Source organism: Schistocerca gregaria, chromosome X, assembly GCF_023897955.1.
Source record: "Schistocerca gregaria isolate iqSchGreg1 chromosome X, iqSchGreg1.2, whole genome shotgun sequence".
NCBI classification, from domain to species: Eukaryota; Metazoa; Arthropoda; class Insecta; order Orthoptera; family Acrididae; genus Schistocerca; species Schistocerca gregaria.
In genome coordinates this window covers 175,835,728-175,860,641 of record NC_064931.1, presented here as the reverse complement: position 1 = coordinate 175,860,641, position 24,914 = coordinate 175,835,728, and the positions used below count along the sequence as shown (strand labels likewise).

Here is a 24,914-nt window from a genome sequence, read left to right as displayed (position 1 = left end):
GGAGTCAACAAAGCCATTTGCTCTCCACACCTTCAAGCAACTTACAGAGAACTCTGGTGAGGCTAACTGGGCAATAACTGCCCATCTCTAGATAATGCTCATCCTGTTTCAGTAATGGGATAATGGTCCTTTCCTGCCGTTGCTATGGGAATTCGCCCTAACTGCAAATGTGGTTAAAGACAGCAAGGATATGACCCTCACAATCCACCATTAGCTGCTTGAGCATTTGGTTGTGGACGTGGTCGAGTCCTAGGACTGTATCAGGGCAGTGACCTAGGACACTGACGAATTCCTATTCATTGAATGGAGCATTATATGGCTCCTAGTCGCGTTCAGTAACAGATAATTACTTTTGCTCCACCTGCTGTTTTAGGAAACGAAAGGCAGGTTGATAATTTGGCGATGGCGTCAAGGTAGACAGCACAATTTGAAGTACCACCTGGTACACCTGCAGGTGTCTGGTATCTGTAGAAACATCTGATCTTTGCCCAAATGTGCAAGGGAGAGATACGTGGCCTGAAGGCTAAAACTTACCTTTCCCAGCAATCTTGTTTGCGTTGTTTTATTACATGGCAGACCCAGGCATGGAGCCAAAGGTAATGAGGTGCTCCATTGAGGAGTATGACTTATGGCATTTGAGAGCACGCCTACGATCTCTAATGGCTTCTGTGACTTTTGATGACCACCAAGGAACTGTCTTCCATCTACATCTACATCTACATCTACATCTACATCTACATCTACATCCATACTCCGCAAGTCACCTGACAGTGTGTGGCGGAGGGTACCCTGAGTACCTCTATCGGTTCCCCCTTCTATTCCAGTCTCGTATTGTACGTGGAAAGGAGGATTGTCGGTATGCTTCTGTGTGGGCTCTAATCTCTCTGATTTTATCCTCATGGTCTCTTTGCGAGATATACGTAGGAGGGAGCAATATACTGCTTGACTCTTCGGTGAAGGTATGTTCTCGAAACTTTAACAAAAGCCCGTACCGAGCTACTGAGCGTCTCTCCTGCAGAGTCTTCCACTGGAGTTTATCTATCATCTCCGTAACGCCTTCACGATTACTAAATGATCCTGTAACGAAGCGCGCTGCTCTCCGTTGGATCTTCTCTATCTCTTCTATCAACCCTATCTGGTGCGGATCCCACACTGCTGAGCAGTATTCAAGCAGTGGGCGAACAAGCGTACTGTAACCTACTTCCTTTGTTGTTGGATTGCATTTCCTTAGGATTCTTCCAATGAATCTCAGTCTGGCATCTGCTTTACCGATGATCAACTTTATATGATCATTCCATTTTAAATCACTCCTGATGCGTACTCCCAGATAATTTATGGAATTAACTGCTTCCAGTTGCTGACCTGCTATTTTGTAGCTAAATGATAAGGGACCTATCTTTCTATGTATTCGCATTACATTACACTTGTCTACATTGAGATTCAATTGCCATTCCGTGCACCATGCGTCAATTCGCTGCAGATCCTCCTGCATTTCAGTACAATTTTCCATTGTTGCAATCTCTCGATACACCACAGTATCATCTGCAAAAAGCTTCAGTGAACTTCCGATGTCATCCACCAGGTCATTTATGTATATTGCGAATAGCGACGGTCCTATGACACTCCCCTGCAGCTCACCTGAAATCACTCTTACTTCGGAAGACTTCTCTCCATTGAGAATGACATGCATCAGGGGGGAGACCCTCAAGGAACAGAGGAGCACTGAATGAGATCCTGAAAGAATGGCTGTATTTGTATTCTTGCCTGTCTCATCAATATCTCCATGCAACAGGGAGCTTAGGGCGACAGCGGAGATGAAAGCACCCCTTTAATATCGTTGAGAGCCCATATGGCCAGGCATCCAAGGGTAATGACAATGAGGGAGGGACAAGAAGATTGAGAACTGGTTACCACCACACAGTTCATCTTGGACACTACAGTGGATGGATGGGAGAAAACAAGGGCTGCAAATGGACAGTTCAATGGCTGAAAATATTCTGTGTGCGTCTATGAAGTGTATGGGTGTATCAGTACTCAAGAGGCAAAGTTCAAGTTGGGCCAGAAACGTGCAGGTCTTTATTGTGGGCAGTGATCGTGGTTCCACCCCACAAACGGTTATGGGTGTCGAAGTCACCCAAGACTAGGAAAGGTGATTTTTTTTTGGGGGGGGGGGGGGGTCTGAGAAACAAATGCAAACAATACGCTATGAGACATTTCACCATCAGCAAGGAGGTAAACACTGCAGACGGTAATATCCTGAAATGCCTTTACTTGAACAGCCGCAGCTTCAGAAGGTGTATTAAGAGGCACAAATTCACTACATAATGTGTCCAGAACATATGTGCAAACTCCACCGAACACACTGTCATATGTAGCACGATTCTTATATCATCTCCAGCATCCACAAAGGGTTGGGATCCTTGTTGCTTGAAACCGAGTCTAATGAAAGGCAATACAGAAGGCAGGAGAAGTGCTTAAAATACGCCTTAGCTCATCAGGGTAGTGGTTGGTTTAAAAGAGGGGGGGGGGGGGGGAGGGACCTAACTAAGAGGTCATCAGTCCCTTTTTCTGAAGGAAACAATGGCACAAGGGTGAGAATAAGACAATGAGACAACACAAAACAGAACTAAAGGAAAAACCACAAGAATGACTCAAATGGACAAAAGGGGACAAGAAAACCACAAAGACGCAAAAACAGGTAGAAGAGGTTAAAACGAGAAAGCAAGTTACCATGGCTGGCTGACCATGAGGATAAAAAGGAAAATCCAGCCACTATGCAACACATAGAAACCCCCACCCCCACCCTGAAAGCACTAGGGTGGAGGACACACAGGGACAAAGGACATGTGCTAAAACTTGGAGCAAATGATAAAACTCACTCTCACGAATAAAATGTAAAACTAAAGCTGCTACTGTCTCTCAACACTAAAGGTAGGGTGCTGGGAAGGTTAAACGTCCGCCGCAGAATGGCTAAAAGTGGGCATTCCAGCTGGAGTTGGATGACTGTCATTCATGAGCCACAGTGACACCAAGGTGGGTCCTCACAATGGAGGAGGTAACCATGTGTCATTCACGTATGGCCAATGTGGAGCCAAAAGAGAACCACAGAGTCCCTGCGAGAGGCACACACAGAGTTTTTCCACATATTCATAGTTTCCTTAATGGCATACAGCTTCTTGTGCATACTGAGATTATGCCATTCCTTCTCCCAAAGCCACAAAACCTTGCGGCGTAATACCGAATGCAGGTCAGTTTCAGGGAAGCCAATCTCCGTAAGTGGTTTCTGTGTATCCCGTTTGGGGAGCTGTTGTCAAGTTCGTTGCCTGGGATTCCGACGTTACCTGGGACCCAGACAAACACAACTGAATGACTTGACCATTCCAGGGCATAGATGGTCTTCTGGATGATTGCTACCAAAGGGTGATGAGGGTAGAATTGGTCGATAGATTGTAGGCTGCTCAAGAAGTCAGCACACAGGACTCACCTGGGCATGAGCAGATGTGCTCAAGAGCATGAGATATGGCCACCAGCTCTGCAGTGAAAACACTGCAGCCATCTGGCAAGGATTGCTGTTCTATATGTCCTCCATGAACACAGGAAAAGCCAACATGACCATCAGACATTGAGCCATCAGTGTAAACCACTTCATGGCCCCAGTACATGTCGAGAATCGAGAAAAAGTGACAACAGAGAGTCGCAGAGTTAACTGAGTGCTGAGGGCCATGTGAAAGGTCCACACGAAGCCGTGGCCTAGGTGTACACCATGGAGGTGTTCATGAACGAACCTCAGGTATAGGTGGTAAAGGCAAGGACTCCAGTTCGGAGAGAAGGGATCGCACATGAACTGCAATTGGAAGGCCTGACTTGGGCCGCCGATGCAGGAGATGAACCGCTGTGAGCAGGAAAAGGAGACGGTAATTCAGATGTACAGGAGAACTACGAACATATGCAACGTAAATGGAGAGCAATTGCACATGCCTAACCTGCAATGGATGGACTCTGGCATCCACCAGAACGCTGGTCACCGGACTCGCCCTAAAAGCTGCTGTTTCGAGGCAGTGGTGCACTGCGTCGAGTAAATACAATGCTGAGGGTGCTGCCAAACCATAAACCAGACTCCCATAGTCATTTTGGGATTGATGTTGCACTTCCACTTAAGCTTACGGAGATGAGGAAGCCAAGTCAATGGGGCGTCGAAAACCAGTCCTAAGAATCGATATGTCTCCACTACAGTTAGTGGATCGTCATTAAGGTAAAGTTCAGGTTCCGGATGAATGATACAACACCAACAGAAGTGCATAACACACGAATTTGGAGTCAAAAACTGGAAACCTTGGGCCATAGCCAATGACTGCGCCTTGTGGATGACTCCCTGTAGGCGCCACTCAGCAACACCAGTACTGGTGGAGCAGTACAAAATGCAGAAGTCATCTGCATACAGAGACGGTGAGACGGATGGCTCTACAGCTACTGCCAGACCATGATGGCCACTAAAAACAGACACACTCAATATGGAGCCCTGTGAGACCCCATTCCCCTGGATATGGGATGAACTATAGGAGACACCAACTTGGACACAGAAAGTACTAAGCGACAGGAAATTGTTGATAAGAATCAGGAGCGGGCCTCTGACACCCCACTCATATAATGTGGTAAGGATATAAAGTCAAAGTGGTGGTGTCATATGCTATTCCTAAATCAAAAAAGATGGCAGCTAGGTGTTGGCATCTGGAAAAGGCTGGCTGTTCGGATGGCAGGCTCGGGGGACACAAAATTATCAGTAGCAGAGCGACCCTGGCAGAAGCCGCCCTGACATGGAGCCAGTAGGCTACGTGACTCCAGGAGCCAGCCCAACTGCCGACACACCATGTTTTCCAGCAGCTTACAAAGAATGTTGGCGAAACTGATGGGCCGATAGCAATCCCCATCAAGCCGGTTTTTATCGGGTTTCAGCACTGGAACGATGGTGCTCTCCCGCCATTGCGATGGAAAGACGCCATGGCACCAGATTCCGTTGAAGATGAAGAGGAGGTATCACTTCTATTCAGACGAGAGTTGCTTAATCATCTGACCGTGGATCCGCTCTGGCCTAGGAGCTGTGTCAAGGCAATGTGCAAGGGCACTAAGGAGCTCCCACTCTGTAAATGGGGGTGTTAAAGGGCTCACTGTGGCGTGTAGTGAAAGAGAGGACTTTCCTTTCCATCTGCTGTTTGAGGGTGCAAAAGGCTGGCAGATAGTTCTCCAACGCTGAGGCTCGAGCAGTGCTCAACAAAATGCTTAGCAATTGCATTTGTGTCAACAGACAACACGCCATTGTTGTTAACGCCAGGGCCATCTGTTGGGGTCTGGTACCCAAAAAGACGTCTGATCTTTGTCCATACTTGGGAAGGTGACATATGGCATCCAATGGTCGAGGCGTCTCTCTCCCAACACTCCTACTTCCATCTAAAATAAGCTGGCGAACATGGGCATGAAACCGCTTAAAGGCCATGAGGTGCTCCAGGGAAGGGTGCTGTTTATGCCGCTGAAGTGCTCGGTGACACCCCTTAATTGCCTCAGCGACTTCCAGCAACAACCAAGGGACTGCCTTTCACCGGGGGCACCATAAAGAGCGAGGGATCACGTTTTCTGCCGCATTCACGATTGTTGTTGTCACCAGCTCAACCATCACATTGATGTTACCATGTGAAGGAGATTCAACGGTGACCACAGAGGTGAAAGTTTCCCAGTCTGCCTTCTTTAAAGCCCATCTGGGCAGGCGTCTGTGGGCCTGATGCCGGAGTAGTGACAGGAAGATGGGGAAGTGGTCACTACCACACAGGTCATCATGTACTCTCCAGTGGATAGTTGGGAGAAGTCCTGGTCTGCAAATTGATAAATCAATGGCCGAGTAACTACCATGAGCCACACTGAAATGTGTGGCAGCCCCAGTATTTAAGAAGCACAGGTCGAACTGAGACAGTGACGTTTCGACATCTCTGCCTTGGCCAGTGAGCACAGTGCCACCACAAGGGGTTATGAGCGTTAAAATCTCCAGAAAGTAGTAAAGGTTTAGGGAATTGATCAATCAATGCATTCAGGGGTACTTCACAATCTGAAGGAAGATATACGTTGCAGACAGTAATTTCCTGCGTCGTCCTTATTCTGACAGCCACAGCTTCAAGAGGGGTTTGAAGGGGCACAATTTCACTACAGACTGAGTTTAGGATACAAACGCAAACTCCACCTGACACTCGATTATAGTCGCTATGGTTCCTGTAATATCCCTTATAGCTGCGGAGGGTAGGGGTCTGTATTTCTGGGAACCATGTTTCCTGGAGGGCAATGCAGAAAGCAGGTGTAAAGCTTAACACTTGATGGAGCTCAGCCAGGTGGTGGAAAAACCCGCCGCAATTCCACTGGAGGATGACATCGTGAGACTTCGAAGGCATGGAACATCCAATGAGGCAGTTTACGCCTCAGGATCACCTGCTGCCACCAACTTATTGCCTGAGCAGTCTATATCCATTGTGCCTGAGGGTCGAGCGAGATCTAGGTCCTCAGCAGACGCCAGAATATCCACCTTATCCCCAGATGCAGAGCTTGTAGGTAGTGGTGGTGTGGGTACCACAGTAATTTCCTTGGTCTTAGGGATCTTCTTTTTGGACTTTTCTTGCTGCTCCTTGGGTTTCTCTCGCTGGGAGGACTTGACTGATTCAGTCTCCGGAACTGAGGAGGATCATAAAGACCTGAGACCAGCTGCTTTTGGGCACTTCAGCGACTGACAGGCGTCATCTTTCCCACTAGAAGAAACCTGGGAATGGAGTGACCCAAGGAATCCCTACCTGGCGTGATGAGCCAAAGATGACTTATGCTTCTCCAGCTGGGAAATGGGGACTGGTGTACCCGATGGTTGGGGCACAATGCTCCCGAGGTAGGTGGTGCGGGAGCAACAGGGCAGAATTGCCCCCACCATCAAGAGGGCATGTGTAGCCTTCTGGCTCTGAGAGCTGGCTGGAATTCGCAGAACTGATGTGCCTACAACTGTTCCTGCAGTGGCAATGTATGAGGAGGTCATAGCCACAGGATGCAGGCACTCAAATTTCCTCTTAGCCTCAGTGGAGGTCAGGTGGTGCAAGGTCTTGTATTCCATAATTTTCCTCTCTTTCTGCAAAATTCTGCAGTCTGTAAAGCAAAGTGAATGATACTCTCAGCAGTTGACACAGGTTGGAGGCGAGCTATTGGGATGTGATGGACTTCCACAATCTCGACATTTGATGCTGGAAGTACAGTGGGAAGACTTACGGCCAAACTTCCAGCACAAAGCATTGCACTGGGGGAGGGATATATGGATTGACATCACAGCAGTAGACCATCACCTTTACCTTGTCGGGTAGGCTATGACCTTCAAAGGCCTAGATGAAGGCACTGGTGGCACGCTGATTATCCCTCGGACCCCTATGGACGCACCGCACGAAATGAACATCTTGCCGCTCTAAACTGGTGCGCAACTCATCATCAGACTGCAAAAGAAGGTCGTTGTGGAATATAATACCCTGAACCATATTTAAGCTCTTACCTTGTGTGGCGGTAACAGAAACACCCTCCAACTTGTTACAAGTGAGTAAAGCCTGTGACTGGGCAGAGGAAGCTGTTTTTATCAAGACTGACCCAGAGTGCATTTTGGACAAGCCCTCAACCTTCCCAAAATTGTCCTGTAAATGCTCTTAAACTGTGGCTTCATTGAAACAAAAAGTCTCCATCAGTTCTTGTACATACGAGGTACTGGGGTGAATAAGGTTCGCTGCCACCCTTAGCCTGGCGGTTACTTCCTTGCATTGTACTGAGCCCTCGAACACTTAGAGACTGTTGGTGTTTGATCACCAGTAAGTGATGATGTGGTACACTTTATCACACGTCATCTGCCCTGATGCCACCCACTCAGACCAGGGGCCCTCCCCAAGGGCGCCACCCACTTGCAGCAACGGCCACCTGGCAGGATGGCCATTGCCAGGAGTCCCAATGCCCCAGGGTGACAGGCATCTACTCTTTGGCATATTTGGAGAGTTAGCGGCTCAGGCACCAGGAAGGTGTCCTCTCCCAAGAGGTGGAGAATGAGCAGGACTGCAATGTGACAACGAGAAAGCAGGTTACAGATCTCAAGGCATAATGGACACAATGCACCAAGTAAGGTGCCTATCCCAGTTGCCTCTCTATTCGGACAAAATTTTATGAATGGAGGTCAAACACTACAGAGGACCATCACATAAATGGTGAAACGTGAGACATTTTAGTCGCCTCTTACGACAGACAGGAATACCTTGGGCCTGTTCTTACCCCCTGGATCCGCAGGGGGGAGGGGGGGGGGGTTCAAGGCAGTGGAAAAAAACTGCTACAATTCCATTGGAGACTAATGTCTACATATTGTGATGGCGTGAAGGGACCAAGTAGGCAGGTAATGCCGTAGTGCTACCTGTTGCCACTGGTTGAGGGGTTATATTAGCAATACACATAGGTTTCAGGTTCCGTTATGTTGTGTGACCCAGAGCCCCAGGGGCTATCAGAATTTCCACCTGGACTGAAAGAGGCTGGATCTGGTAGTGTGGGGCCACCAGAATCCCCTCCTCCTCGGAGAACTACTTATCTCTCCTCTCATTAGAGGATATGGATGACTGTGACAGCTTTTCTGAATCAGTTCCAGGTAAAGATGATGACTGCAAAACCCTGCGACCACCACCCTGTGGCTCCTTCAGCCAGTGGCTGGTGTCTACTTGTAGACTGACAAACCTTGGAAGGAAGTGTTCTGAGGGACAATTTTACTGGAAAGAGAAGCTAGAGAAAGGTGATTTGTCTCCAACTACGAGGTTGGAACCAATTTCCCCAGTGGGTGGAAGCCAACAATCCCAAAGTAGGTGTGGGAGGAGCAACAACAGGTGAGCCCCCAACCATCAGGCAAGCAGGCATGGTTGAATAGCCCTGAGTGCCCAGGCAAAGGCAGCAATGTCATCGTAGCTGTAGCGTATGATACTGTTACACAACGATGGTTTGCAAAATTCTCGGACTCACCATGAGAGGTCAGTGCTGGATTAAAAAGGTGTGCCGGCACTATGGCAAAATTACATGAACCAAGTTATGAATTGTTGCCACAATGGCCTTATTCACCTGATATGGCTGTCAGACTTCCATCTCTTCCCAAAACTGAAAATTTTTCTTGGTGGGTGAAGATTCACTTCAAACGAAGACCTAATAGCCAGAGTTGACAACTATTTTGCAGGCCTGGAGGAAACGAATTTTCGAGATGGGATCAAGGCCCTGGAACATTCTTGGACCACATGCATTAATCTACAAGGAGACTACATTGAAGAAACAAAAAAATGTCACTGATGTAAGTAATTTTTTGCTATTCTGTTCTGAGAACTTTTCAAAACACACACTTACATGCTGGGTGCAACTGCTCGTATTCCTTCTTGGCCTCTTGGTTGGTCAGTTTGTCCAGAGTATTGTATTTTCTTCTCTCTGCATTGCAGGGGGGGGGGGGGGGGGCATATGGTTTCACATTGCATCGGTATATCTTCACCTTGACCTTTTCAAGCAATATATCACCCTCAAGGGCCAAGATGAAGGCATCAATAGGGACCCTATTGTCCAGCCCCCTATGTACAAGATGGACAAAAAGCACACCCCCACTGATCCAAGTTGGCATGTAGTTCATCACCACATTGCAAGAGCATGTCTCAGTGGAAAATGATTTCCTGGACCATATTTAGATTATTATGGGGAGAGACAGTCACTAATGTGTTGCACACCTTGTTGCAAGTAAGCAGCACCCGTGACTGGGCATGGAATGCTGTTTTGATCAAAACTGACCCAAGTTTTTAGCTGCCACTTCCCTAAACTTCGTCTTCCAATTTCTCCGCAAAGAATAAGGGCTTTGTGGTCAACAAGAAATCCCAATCAGTCCTTGTACAACTAAGTATTGGGAGAAGTATTTCTCTGCTTATTGCCTCCCGGACATTTTAGGATAGTAAATGTCATCTTTTACAGTGAGTAGCACTCTATCCTTTTCCTAATATTCTTAAATATGTTTTTCCTGCTTTTGAAAACACATTTCCAGTTGTTTAAAATACTGCAAAAACAAAACACTATTTTCAATTTAAAATTTACTCAATAAGTAAACGCATACAGATGTTTATCAAATTTATCCAATCTAAAACCCCACAGGAATTTTATCATATTTTCTTTGAATATTATTTCTGTGTTAAAATTTTATTTTCCTGCAAAGACAGACAAAATGGACTAAGTAGGAAATCTCGTGGGATGAATAGATAACACCAGCAATCTGGCAAAATTAATTTATTCAGTTAATATCAAAGGAACAGGAAACAAGTTTATCATGCCATCATAAACTGCAATTATGTGACTAGAGACTGAAGTTACATTCTATAATGTTTCTAAACTGCTGTTATGTTATTATACTATTTATCCTCAACAAACATTGTCAACATACTAAGCAGAAGGTGATTTATTTATGGGCATCATAAATTATGTTTATCTGATAATGTTTTAATTATACAAGTTTAGTGGCATTTCCTGAAGGATTTTTAATTTGCAATACTTTCTTTCTTAATGTGCATTAACTATCATTACTAGTATATCTACTGGTACTATTACAATGGAATTAAGTGGCTTGCTTCAATGAAGGTGCTTTGTCGAAAATGAGAAATAAGAAAACATCTTAAGGTGGTAAGATGTACAGCAACTTTTCTGGGTCATAGGGCAATGTGGTATGTAATTTCCCCTATTACAAAATCAAATTTCAGGCACTTATATTACTTTTCACTGTCTCAGAACAACTGTAACACTACAAGATAAAAAATGGACAACATCCTTTCATCCTAAAAATATTGTTTCACATATAAACAATATGTTTCAGAACACTAGAAAGATTCTGTCATTAGTTTAAAAATGATACAGTTTAAATGCTGGTATTTTCAATGACAGAACTTTTTCAGGAACAAAATAGCAAGATACATTACACTTGTGTAACTGTAAAGGGATGGAGGGAGGGGGGGGGGGAGAAGCTGGAAACCCAATTCTAATGGTACTTTTTTAAATTAAATGCACAGTTACAGCACACAGAACTCTGAGTACTTATTTTCTTTTTACATTTGTCCATCACAATATTACTAATAAAAATAATAACAACAACAGTAATATTAACACACAGGTGGCCTTAATCCTCAATTTTCTTTTACACAGCAATATCACAACATTTGATTTAGTACATCATGATAACAAAAGTGTCAATTCTGTCCTCACAAATTACTGCTCAAATGAGCATTGGCCATTTGATGAAGCTGAAGAATAAGCAAGGAGGAAGTAAGAAAGGAAGGAAGGAAAGAGTTAAGCAAGTAAGAAAAGGGAAGGGAAATCTTTTCTTGCTCTGTCTTTCCACCTGTGAGATGAAATCATTTTAGTTTCATGGATTTTTAGCACATTGTTACTGACCTCAACAATATTTACAGTCAATTTCAGTACCTTCCTAATTACCAAGTACCAATATTTTAGAAGCTTTAATACACTTATCATTACAATTAAGCTAAGAAAGAATGAATAGCACATAGGCACTAAAATTTTTTAGCTCAAATATTTCAAGATTTAAGAGAGACGAGAGAGAAACTACAGCAAACATTCACCACACACACACACACACACACACACACACACACACACACACACACACACACACACACACAGAGAGAGAGAGAGAGAGAGAGAGAGAGAGAGAGAGAGAGAGAGAGAGAGAGAGAACAAAAACTGGACAAATGTACTGAACCACATAACTATGAAACTTTTTTTCCACCACACATTAATTTTGTAAATCTTTAACTTTCAGCCTTACAAGTGAGGCACTCAAGAACACTATCTTGCTGAAAAGAGATGACTGCATTTTTGGGAGAGAAAAAGATGAATGCTGTTACATGCAGAAAGATCAAGTGTGTTAGGTAAGGAATCCTTTGCATCATTTACAAAGGCTGCATTCAACAAAACAGCATCAATGAAATGTATTAGACAGAAAAAGACAAAAATGACATTCATAAGTATGTAAAAATGAAACTGATCATGTCTTCCACCTTTCCAATCTTTTAAAATCTTAAGACACTTTTTTGAAATCAAATTTGTACTAGGCAATATTTATGTAAAAATCGAACACAGCAACAGTACAAGAAAATGTTGTATAAATGCATTAAAAATTTATTGAATTTACACTATGTGCTCACTAGTTCCAAATGACCCGTATTTCTAAGTTTCAATGTATTTCTTACACATTAACAATTGTTAGTTTGCATTAAAACTCTCATGATAATGAGAAGTGTGTGTTTGGTCACATGAAAGCAAATACGAAAATATGAATTTGCTCTATCTGAAGAAGCTATATATATCAATATGTCAACAGTACTATATTATCTATAGCCTACAATGCTTTATAATACATTAAGGAAAATACATACATTGTAACATTACTATCACACTAACAACACAAGGCAACAAAATGTCTGAGAAAATTATGCTGGGTCAGTTTTATAACATTTCATTTCTTTTGCAAAATCTGTTCAATACATTAACAAAAATAATTAATTAATAGGAAAATCAACATTTCTTCTTTGACAGGCCACATCAGTTAAACACTTAAGGAGATTTGGTCTAAATTACCAACAATAACAACAGCAGCAACAATAACAACATCAACAACAACAACGATACAATATAATGGGATAGCATTGCACTGTACGTTTCAACTCCTACTGTGATGTATGTCATTTGGTGGTAACAATAATGTCTTTTTCTTCCAAAATTGCCTTCAACTGAAAAGGTGTGGCTCGTGCACGCTTCCTCTTCATATATTCATACTCACCACAAACTGAATGAGAATATGGCATACCCTTAAGACCCACGATTGGCAGATTTGTCAGAAACATGTCCAAGATGAGAAATTTTTAGGCATCCAGACATTACAAACATGAAACAGGATTCAGGATGTGAAATACATGGAAATTAACAACCACTTTAACTGTGTCTTTTATTAATTTATCTGCTAACTTGTAAAAATAAATAAATATATTTAAAACTAACACTACTGAAAAAACTTTTGAAGTAAATAAAACTTTTCATCCACCAATAATTTAATGGCAACTTAAAACAGTGCTTGGTGAAACAGCCATAATTAGAAAATAATTTCTCATTAAACTATACTACATACATATTTGTTTTCAATGTTTTTAACTGGAATGTGTAGGTATAAATTATATAGTTATTAACATGACTATTGTTAATAAAGTCAATTACATGTCTATTCAACTAGCTCTAAGGAAATGTTTTCAAATTCAGCTTTTTAAATAAATTATAACTTGCAATTAAAAGAAATACTCCCCATATGCCCTAAAAATATAGCAATGTCATAGATTTAAATGCCCTTCTTCCATACTAAAGCCTACTGACTTGGCACTACCCAATGCCCCACTTTAAAAATGCTGTACTTCTTTACAGATGATCTCAAATGTGCATGCATGCGCACGCTCTCACATACACTGTAGTGCAGATGGGGAAGAAGGAAAGGTTAGGCAGTAATTTTTTTCCCCTTCTTTTTCTGGTAATGGAGGGGGGGGGGGGGGGACTACAGGGATAACTTACACACTAATTCCCAGACTTACTTCAGGTTATCTCAAATTTTAGTTTAATGTTTCTTTAAGTAGCCTTCTTAGTTTTCATACGGTACAAAGGTTTGTTAAATCAATCTTGTCTAGCAGTGTGCAAGAACCACACATGGGGGACAGCACTTCCAAATAGCAATCCAGAATTTTTTTTAAATAAAGATCAATAACCAGCTTTCCAGCTGGAGCTCATTTTACATACCTGTTCACTTTTTTTCAATAAAAATACAGTACTTGTGTATGTAAGTACATAATATGGTATTCCACAAATTTTATTTATATGGCAACTGCCTAAATTATATGGCAAGCAATAATACCACTGCTTGATGCTCAGCCGATTCTCTAGTATATATTGGTGTTTAAGAAGAACTTTCATATTCCTTTTCTTATCGAAGATTTACAAAAGTTTCACATAAAATTGTGTGCCTAATAAACTGTCAATCAGGTAACTACAGCACTTAAGTCTGCCTGCAAAATATGAGACTGACAACATATTCCCAAACAGGCAGAAGGATAACATCGTTTATTATTTCCCACGAACTCAAACATTTCAACACAAACATACACTATCACAGTATTGCTTATAAAGTTATTAACATATTTTACTGTCCAAATAAATCGTGATGAAATATTAATAAAAAATAATGTCTCTGTAGTTGTAAGACAAATTTTTAAGAAGTTAGATAAAAATATTCGATGTCAAAAAATGGGTATTACAACAACACTAAAGACTATTATGGAAACAGTTAATTTACAGATTCTGGAGCACATCCAAGTTTTACAGAACACTATATCGAATAACAGTTATGAATTAACAAGCTTACATATAAGGCAGAAAGATTTGTGACATTGCTTCTCACAAAATTTGACACTTCAGGAAAATGCAGTCTCATGAAGACAGAACTAATCAATACAGAAATGAAGATCTAGCTACAAAATGTGCTTTTACATGAATCTGCAATTTAAAATGTTTGAATAATAATCTACTTACAATTATTGTACTAGTGAAGCAACACAGGCTTATCCTCTTAGTCTTATAAGTAGTTATTGCTGTGCAAAGAATCCACTCTTTAAATAGTATAACTTTGAAAAACTATTATTAAAACTATGGTGTTTATTGAAAATGGAAGATTTTGAACGTCTCTCTTTAACACAGTTTGGTCCTCTGGTAAAGGAACAATTTAAGTTGACTATGTCGTTCTCAAACAACATACAGATCATCTTATTGAAAGTGTTTTCAGAAACACATTACATTATTAAGAATGCATACATTAAAATGACAGCAAGATGGAAGTTTCATCACATTCTGCTTTTTAGTTAATGTAGTCAGAATGTCCAAAAGACCAGAGAGGTTAAAGGGACATTTGCTTTGCAGAAGACAAATTCTACTACTCATTAACTGCCTCTGCACAAAAGGACACTTAAATTAAGTCAAAGTTCCTACATTTTGCTTGAAGGCATTTTTTCTAGCAATCTTACAATCCAAGTAATTCATACTGGTATATCTATAAGCTGTCTTTCCTTTCATTAATGAGCCTGTATATGGCATAATTATGTTATCTAAATATTTTACACACACACACAAATTATGAATTACAAGAATTTTTTACAAACTTGTATGCTATCTTAAAAAATACTTTAATATGATAAATGCAACAAGAGCTACAGAGCTCTTGTTTTAAGGCAACTGACTACAATACAGACTTGAGTACAAATCCTAACACTGGAATTACATTTATCTTTCACATAATATTGATAGATCTGGTGACTTTTCACCCCATCAACATAAAGTTCCTATTTCGGCAGCTGTAAAACAAAAAGGAAAAAGAAACAAATTAAACTCTTGAAAACATTCATGATGTCTTTGCTAGCTTTATTCTCTCTTAAATAAGTATGAATGAATCTTAAAATAACAACTTTGCCACTAGCAAGACACCATTTAAATGACCACATCATTAACATATACCTGGTTACTTTAGTAAGTGTAATAGGACCAACATCAACTGCACTTACTCATACTACGAAAGTGAAGATTTGACTTATTTTTCTTATGTGTGATGAAACTTCACACAATATATAAGTGCCAAATAGAACACGCTGGAATGTGTCAGCATGATTTTATCTTCAAATGTGACATCAATTGTTTGGACAGCAGTGTAGTGTATCACTTCCTGTTTTTAGTCATTTACCCTTCTCCTGATTGGTCTGTACCTGCAGGAAACAATGCAGGATTTTTGGGTCCACCTTGATGAAAATCACTTCTCCTCAAACTAAGTTTTGCACGATGTAGTCTTCATCGCAAAGCTTTTATTTTGATAACTCACAGATACATGGTCTCATTATTTTGAATGCTGTTACCACCGTATATTGAAAATAAAATAGCTTTTCATTCATTTATTTACATCTAACCGAACTGTTACGCAATGTATGTCTCTCCTACAGCCTTCCACCTCTAACCGAAATTGTTACTGTAACTGAAATTGATTACAGCTAACTTTCACAATTACAAATTTATGAATCTATGATGAAAACTTAAAATGTACTACTCAAGTAATTCGTCTACTCCTTTTGCTAACCATCTCAAATGTTTATCATTATGCATAAAATGTATATAACCAATCTTCTGGTATTGTGGCCTGCTGATCACCTGTTCATAAAAATGGTTCAAATGGCCCCAAGCACTATGGGACTTAACATCTGAGGTCATCAATACACAAGACTTAGAACTACCTAAACCTAACTAACCTAAGGACATCACACACATCCACGCCCGAGGCAGGATTCGAACCTGCGACCATAGCAGCCGCGTGGTTCCGGACTGAAGCGCCTAGAACCACTCGACCATAGAGGCAGGCACCTGCTCACAAATTAACCATAGTGTAAACAGCATTAGAGCACAATTTCTTTGCATGATTATATCTGCCATCAAGTTTCTGGTCTCTTGAATGTCACTATTACATAATGTTTAAATTAGTTACATTTAGGTGATAAAGAAAATGTTAATGCAGTTTTATGAGCTCTTATTTATTAATTTTTGCCTTCAGCTAATGCCTTTTGTAAATAGCAGCTTTCTTTTAACATTAAGTGAACACTATTACCATGTTATAAATATTTGTGGATCTGTTTCAACAGTTGTTAGATTGTAGTTCTCATCCCATTAATTGTTCTGTGAAGAAGTATGAGCAGGTATTCTTTAGGGAATTCATGTGTTTCATGAACCAGGTTCTGAAACTCCTGGATGCCTGGATTTATCCATCAACATAAAATGTCAGGATCTTTCATTTAAAAGCATTTGTTTCTGTACACAACATGTACATGCACCTGCAAATTTAGGTGCAAAATTTTGGGGGCTCATATCTAAACTATACTTTTTTAATCATTTTTATCTTGCTATATCCTGAAAGAGAATTCTTTAAACTATATACACTGACGCATCCAAGAAACTATGAAAGCAAGGTCACTGCAAACTAGCACAAACAACCAATCTTATAGCTGGCCCTCCAATTCCACTGAAAAGTGGTTTTCCATGCCAACCAAAGAAATTCCACTCAGCAGATATACCAAAATCCTTCCAATGCAAACACAAAAACGATTGTTTCTCAGTTTTGGCTACTGATAACAACTTGATACCAGTGCCTATGAGTTTAATTTGTACACCACAGCACTGAAGATGACCACTATGCGATTGAAAATCAATTTTGCTACCAATTAACCTTCAATATTACGGTCAACATTGACCTTCCTTTTAATTTAACATATATGGTCATCGTGCACACCGCACTCCATAGAGTCGCCAATCGATCAAATTAAAGTTTGCTGAGATACTACATTTTATAAAGCATCCACCAACCATCATATTCGTTACAATTAGCATTCCTGTGCATGAATTTTTAACTAATGTGGCAGACAATATTCTGAACAAGAGCAATCTCCAAACTGGACATTTGTTACACGACTTAAAAAAGGGGGAGGGGGGGGGGGGGGGTGGCAACAGCTCAGAAACCTTTCTGGAAGAAGTTATTGTGTAAGACCAAAGAAATTATTGTACCTGTCAGAAAATGTCACCACCAGGAGAGTTAACATTTCCCCTTAATAGAGTAAGTGATCCTCTAGTGCATGAAGAATTGTCAAACTTTAAATTACAAATCATTTTTTCGTGTTTTAAGTGGGGTTTTGTATTCGACTCTACATTTATGTTTTGCCAGTGAATTGTGCAACCTCATGCTGTGCATGCACAGTGGCCAGTAGCGCTGTTTCAAAACTTAGTGAGACCTAGTGTCAGTGTGTGACACACACACACACACACACACACACACACACACACACACACACACACACACACACAGAGTTCTATTTCTACAGGGTGACAATTATTGAACTATATGGGGAAAGCATGGGAGGAATCAGTTACACACTGAGCATGCACACACTTTATTCAACATGTAAACGTCACTAGAGCTATTCACATGTAGGTTATGACATGTTCGATATGCCTGCCATCAGTGGGAATAATGTGGCGCAGATGACTAGTAGAATTCTACACAATACGCTGAAGTGTCAGAAGATCAATGCTGTTGACCTCCTGAATGCCTGTTTTCAGCCCAACAAAGGTTTTGGCATTACTGCTGTACACCTTATCATTAATATAGCCCCACGAAAAGGAGTTGCAAATGTTCAGATACGGAGAATATGGCAGCCAATCAAGGCCCATGCCAGTGGCCTCTGTGTACACAGAGCCAGAATGCAGTCCTCAAAGTGCTCCTCCAGGACATCAAAACTCTCCTACTTTGATGGGGGTTGAGCGCTGTTTTACACGATGATGATGATTAATGTTTTAGGGCACACAACAACGAGGTTATCAGCGCCAGGTCCCAAAATAAATGTTGATGAGTGCAGCTAAGATCTGCTGTTTTGCACGAACCACATCTTGTAGAAATCAGGGTCACTTTGGATAATGGGGATGAAATCATCTTCCAAAACCTTCACATACCATTTTGTAGTCACCGTGCCATCAAGGAATATCCCACTTATTATTTCACGACTGGACACTGCACACCACACCGTCACCCATTGTCGGTGAAGAGACTTCTCGATAGTGAAATGAGCAGTCTCAGTCCCCCAATTTTGCTTAGTGAGAAACCAATCCAAGTCCAAGTGGGCTTCGTCACTAAAGCAACATACTAATTCCTATCATACCCTGCAGCTAACTTAAGTTTGAATGTCCTAACACAAACCATTCAGAAGTTATGACGATTTTATTTCATATAGTACAATACTTGTCAACCTGTGTGAAAAGTCCTGTCTTAAGCAGTTTTTTTTCTTTAGGAGAGTGTGGATGAAGCTATGTACTCCAAGTTGACTTGTTACAAACTGCATATGCCTTCTGCTTCATTTCACAAAACTTATTTTTTGTAAGCAAATGAAAGCAAAATTTCTTTAACAACATTTCAACATTTCTACACATGACGAATGTGCTTTCAGGCCTAAAAGGTCACATAACTGACTTTTGTCAGCAAAATTGTTTTTAATGAAATAGTGACAATCACAATGAAAATATCTTCACACAACTATGACAAAGTCCAACGTAGTCATTTCTGTCAAAGGTGGCACCGATACGTAAATTTCTGATGTCACGGTTTTACTTTGATATTTTTTATCAAACTACAAAAAGCTCTCAGAAAAACTGATATTTCCTTGTGTTATTAATATTGCTCTACATTAGCAATATATTGATGACCACCTTCAACACAGCAAGGAACAAGTATTGATATGAATTCTTCACGCATTACTAAAATTTAGAAAAATTACAATATGGACACTACATTTACTACTAAGGTTTAACTTTGATTTCTCATTAAGGTTTTGCATCAACTGTTGTTCAAGATCTTTTTGAAGCTTTAAAACTTTTTTATTTTAATCTACTATTTAAACAATCACTAAATTTTCTTTATGATAAAAAGTGTGCTTTCTCAAAAATGAAAGAGAACTTACAAATACACATGCTAACCTTTTTGGGCAGGCTAGATATACTGTGCTAACAGATTAGCTCAAATTCGTAAGATTACTGAGGAAGTCCTCTGGCGTCATAATGTGAGAAGAGCCTACAGGAAAAAAAAACAACAAATTAATAGCAACTTGACACAGATGAAAAAGATAAAGGGAGTAATGCACACAACCCAAAAGGTCTGGAAGTTTCAATTATTTCAGAACATAACAGCTTGTTTATAAATGAGAAGTCCACCATCATCTAGTATCAGTTTGACTACAGCACAGTTAGATAACTACACTGGTGTCCAAAATTAAAGCAACAAATCACTGTTTCCCTGTCCTGTGTCTGATATAGGAGATGATCATATGAACTGTCAACAGATGTCCGTACAATCATGTTGTGCACGGAAGATGTAATCTGGTCAATAGATAAAGCCAACGATGACATCAGGTCACCTAGCCACAGGAGTAATGTTTGCTGGGTAGTCCTACATCATCAATTGCTGTGTACACGGTCACGGATGGTGCAGTATGCCACAGAGGAGGTGCCTGAAAGACTCTGCAGTGGTGGGCCATAGGAAGAATGGAAGCAGGACAGTTGCAAACTGATAGGGCTCAATGGCTTGATGTGGATCATTCTGTTGTTTTTATGATGTGCCAACTGTTTAGAGAGACTAAAACTATATCCCAAAGATCAGAACAGAGCTACCCATGTATGACATCAGAAAGAGGGGACCGTTATTTCGCTGTAAGTGCACAATGGTACCACCTAAGCACTGCACAGCAACTGGCATCTGACCTGACAGCATCCACTGGACATGCTGTATTGAAGGAAATGGTGTACAGAAGGCTTTGGCAGAGTGGCCTTTATTGCCGAAAACCTGTTGTATGTGTACCTCTGATGCACCTTCACAGAAGGGAATGTCTAGAGTAGAGTCGTCAACATGCCACCTAGATGGTCCAATGGTCCAACAGTGGATCAATGTTCTTTTCACTGATGAGAATCGATTTGGTCTGGACAATGATTCTCAATGGATTCGCATCAGGAGGGAATGTGGAATACGATTTTGTGACCCAAACATTATGGAAAGAGACTGATATTGAGGAGGATCCTTAATGGTGTGGGAAGGAATTATCACTAGAACATCTCCTCATGAAATTGTACGAGTTAATTGGCAAGATTTAACTGCTGTCAGGTATCATCAAGAGATCTTGGGATCTCGTGTGGTTTTTGCAAGGCCCTGTGGACACAGTCTTCTTATTCATGGATGATAATGCTCAATCTCAGAGCATGAGTAGCTGATGTTTCCTTATGAACAGAAGATGCATGGTGTGGTGTGCTCACTCTCCCAATTTGAATCCCAAAGGAACATGTCTGGGCTGCACTAGGGCGACAGGCTGCACCACGTCAGCGTCCACAAACCATTCTCCACGACTTGCGGGCAGGTCTGCAGGAAGAATGGGCTTTATTGTCTCAACATGAGATTGATGACATAATTCAAAACATGTCCCATCACTGTCAGGCCTGTATTATTGTTGCTCTGTACTTAGCACATTAACCAGTTGTTGGAATAGGTGGGCTAATCCATTAAGTTAGAAAAAAGAATAACGTTTTTGTCTACTGTTTTGTATGTTGCATAACTTATTTCTTCTTCACATTATTTCTACTTTACTATCAACTGTGTTTACTGTTCACAGCCAGAGGAACACAATCAAAATTTCCGTTTGTTGCTTTCATTTTGGACACCAGTGAATTTAAACTGTAAGTCAACAACAACAACAAAAACCCTCCAAAAAGTGAGCTTTCAGCCAACATGGCCTTGTCAGAGATCTCTCTCACATGCATGCACGACTGCAATCTCTGGCTGCTGGTGTCCCTCAGCAGCCACAGAATACAGTTCGCCTGTGTGTGTGTGTGTGTGTGTGTGTGTGTGTGTGTGTGTGTGTGTGTGTGTTTTTTGCCTACCTGCGACTTTCTGTTTTCGCCTGTGTGTGTGTGTGTGTGTGTGTGTGTGTGTGTGTGTGTGTGTGTGTGTTTTGCCTACCTGCGACTTTCTGTTGTGCCTACCTGCGACTTTCTGTTGTGCCTACCTGCGACTTTCTGTTGTGCCTACCTGCGACTTTCTGTTGTGCCTACCTGCGACTTTCTGTTGTGCCTACCTGCGACTCGGCACCTCCGCTATATGGTGAGTAGCAACTATCTTTTTCATAATATTGTTACATTCTTTACAAATAAGAGATTGACATTTAACCAAATTCAAATTCCCTACTCCTATTATAATATAACCCACATTAAAATGTAACTTGTTTTAACATTAAATATGATGAAGTACAACTACAAAAATGATAATTCAGGACAACATACCAATAATGACTTCCCAGTTCTTTACAGTGTTGGTTACTTCATAAGCACAGCGTATTTCTGAGAAGCACACACCACCAACAATGAAGACAATTAAACGAGGAACATTCTTTACAGCTTGTTGACCTTTATCTTTATGCCAATGGCCATACCTTGCACTGAAACAAAAAAGAGTTATCACATTTTGACCCTCCCTCACACACATAAGAGGGAGGGGGGAGGGGAAGAGGGGGAGGGGAAGAGGGGGAGGGGAAGAGGGGGAGGGGAAGAGGGGGAGGGGAAGAGGGGGAGGGGAAGAGGGGGAGAGAGAGAATACCTTGTTGGTGGATGGTAGCCAGATGGAGCAGCTCTTCCTGCCAAAAATGGAAAATGTTTTGGATCCAATTTATCTTCAATACATTCTTCCATTATGTCCTTGATGACTGGTGTCCAACGTGACATTTGGTATGTTTGTTCAGTAATACGCTCTTTCCGGGGAACCTGGTAGAATTTCTTGCGTGTCCCCTACACAAGATAATCGAAAATTAAATCAATAAAAAATTTATACATATCTTGAGAACATTAATTATATCATAAGCACAATAAGACCTGGAACTACTCACATCTGATAAATCTTAATGGTTTTAAATTATGGTTGATTGGCCATATGGTGATGAAACCCGCAGGGAATTCGAAAATCCTAAATCCAGTGTGTACCTCTTACTTTCATTAAAAAGAGGGGGGTTCCTCTATAACAGATCATTTGTTAGCAACCTGTACTTTCTTTAGACACAACAGAAAAAAGTATCAAATGTAATTTTAAGCCTCCCTCCAACCCACCATCACTACAGTCAGCACCATCACTACAGTCAGCACCACCACAAAACAAGGCCAACTGAATGTGTCTTCAGAATCCTTTTATAACATACTAAATTCAAATTGGAGCCCACAGGCTGCAACTATCATGGTTAACTTATTGCCACAATAGCTCAGCTGACTAATGACCATGAATGTGTATTAAATCTACTGTTATGGCTGATCAACAGAAACATTGTTTTCGAAGATTAATGTGTGTGTGAAATCTTATGAGACTTAACTGCAAAGGTCATCAGTCCCTAAGCTTACACACTACTTAAATTATCCTAAGGACAAACACACCACACCCATGCCCGAGGGAGGACTCTAACCTCTGCTGGGATCAGCCTCACAGTCCATGACTGCACCACCTTAGACTGTGAAGATAAATGTTCGACTACAATACCTTATGTGTGTATTATGCTATGGTTATACGTAACGGAAGTAAATTTTGGTTATCTGCATCTTTCTGGTAAAAAATGCATCTGATCTGAACATTAACAGTCACAGTCTTCTGTGAATAGTAAAAATACAATGAAACGGCATTGTTCTCAAACTATGGGAACCATGCTCCCAGAGGTTAGGGGGTTCCTGTACAATTTAAAATACTATTAAGCTTAAAACAGATCTTTCACATGGAACAAACAAATTCCCTGTCACTGATAAATATGCGTCCATTTTTTAACTATTGTGTTAAGAGATTACAATACTGAATTCTTTTGCTATATTGAATCATTGTACCTACTAAAAATGCAAAATTTACAATATAAAAAAATTCAATCTCTCTCTAATTCTGGACAGCAAACAACATAAAATATAGTGCACAAGCGGAAGAATGCATGCACTCGTGCACAAAGCGTATCACTTTGCCTCTCTCTGAATAGATGCTTCAAGGATGCTAAGCAAGTTTCACTGGTATTGTATCTTTAAATAAAATACTCAAAATGTTCTTTTTTACTTACATCAACAACAACATTAACACCCAAGTTGGCCATATTAATAATGGTCTGCTTTTCAGATGGATTAATTTGGGCATGTTGGACAAGTTTGTTAAGGTTCTCTTCACTTATGCCATTCTTTGATATTATATAAAGCAGAATAATACGCATTTTATCATAATTCGTCACACCTTGATCAAGCAGCACAGGCACTATATTTCGCATGTGATCTTTTATCCTCTCTCCTTCTGCATCAGTGCCCATTGCAAGATCCTGTAAATGTATTGTTCGTGATTAAAGTAATCAAGAGTAAGCAATCTAAAATATTTACTGGTAGCATGGAAAACACTATTTAAAATCACAACTACTTAAGCCTGATGCAAAAATAGCTTATATATTCTAATTAAATATCTATGTTAGATAGTACTCTCCTTACCATTTTCCTACACAACTTTTCACTGGTATTTCTCCCCTAGAAAATCACTATCACATATTCATATCTATTGCTTCTTATTTAAGATTTTCCTATTTTTATACAATATTTTGACAAATTTCTTTCTTACTCTAACAATATGACAAACACAAAAATGAAAAATCAACTTAAAATTTACTGGTAATAGATAAAGCAGCTTTCAAATGACTGCACAAATATACAAAACATTCTTTTTAATAATTAAATAGCTGAATACTAGAAAAGTGACCTAGCAAAGTTCACAGCAAAACTATTTGTATTCAGTGGGACTGCTATTACTCCAGAACAGCCAACAGATGAGGAATAAATGAATAGTGCTGACGAGGATTTTACATACCTCTGACAATGAATACCTTCATTGTCAACATCAATAAACCTTTGTCTAACTGTGGCATCAGGCAATCTCTCTGCCAAAATCCACAATTTGTAAGGTCTGGAGACCTTGAGGATATTCATGGAGGAAAAGGTGACCAAATGCAATATAACTACCAAATTTCTATAATAGCACTTGCTGGACATGCCAGTGTGTGTTTGCAGTTGCTAAAGCAAATGTCATTTTACAGCACTGACCACAGCTCTCTTTCTAAAAGTTCATTGTACTGCTCTTCCAAGTATGCTGCCAAATAATT

The 24,914-nt window shown here is 40.7% G+C and overlaps 1 protein-coding gene across 4 annotated transcripts in view; it reads right to left on the bottom strand.

Annotated features, from left to right (window-relative positions):
• Nucleotides 1–10,317: 10,317 nt before the first annotated feature.
• The window catches only part of LOC126297628 (protein ROP), a 100,890-nt gene continuing 86,293 nt past the window's right edge, over nt 10,318–24,914 (bottom strand). For 2 of the 4 annotated variants that reach the window (XR_007552556.1, XR_007552557.1), the window contains exons 9-13: nt 23,838–24,086; nt 22,358–22,545; nt 22,045–22,199; nt 19,683–19,792; nt 10,318–15,497 (exon numbers count right to left, since the gene is read on the bottom strand). Coding sequence is in view for 2 of the 4 variants with exons in the window: in XM_049988647.1 (XP_049844604.1) it covers nt 19,734–19,792; nt 22,045–22,199; nt 22,358–22,545; nt 23,838–24,086 (651 nt within the window). In the remaining 2 variants the exon portion in view is untranslated. The remainder of the gene's footprint in view (nt 15,498–19,682; nt 19,793–22,044; nt 22,200–22,357; nt 22,546–23,837; nt 24,087–24,914) is intronic. The other 2 variants (XM_049988647.1, XM_049988648.1) reach the window with 1 other exon arrangement.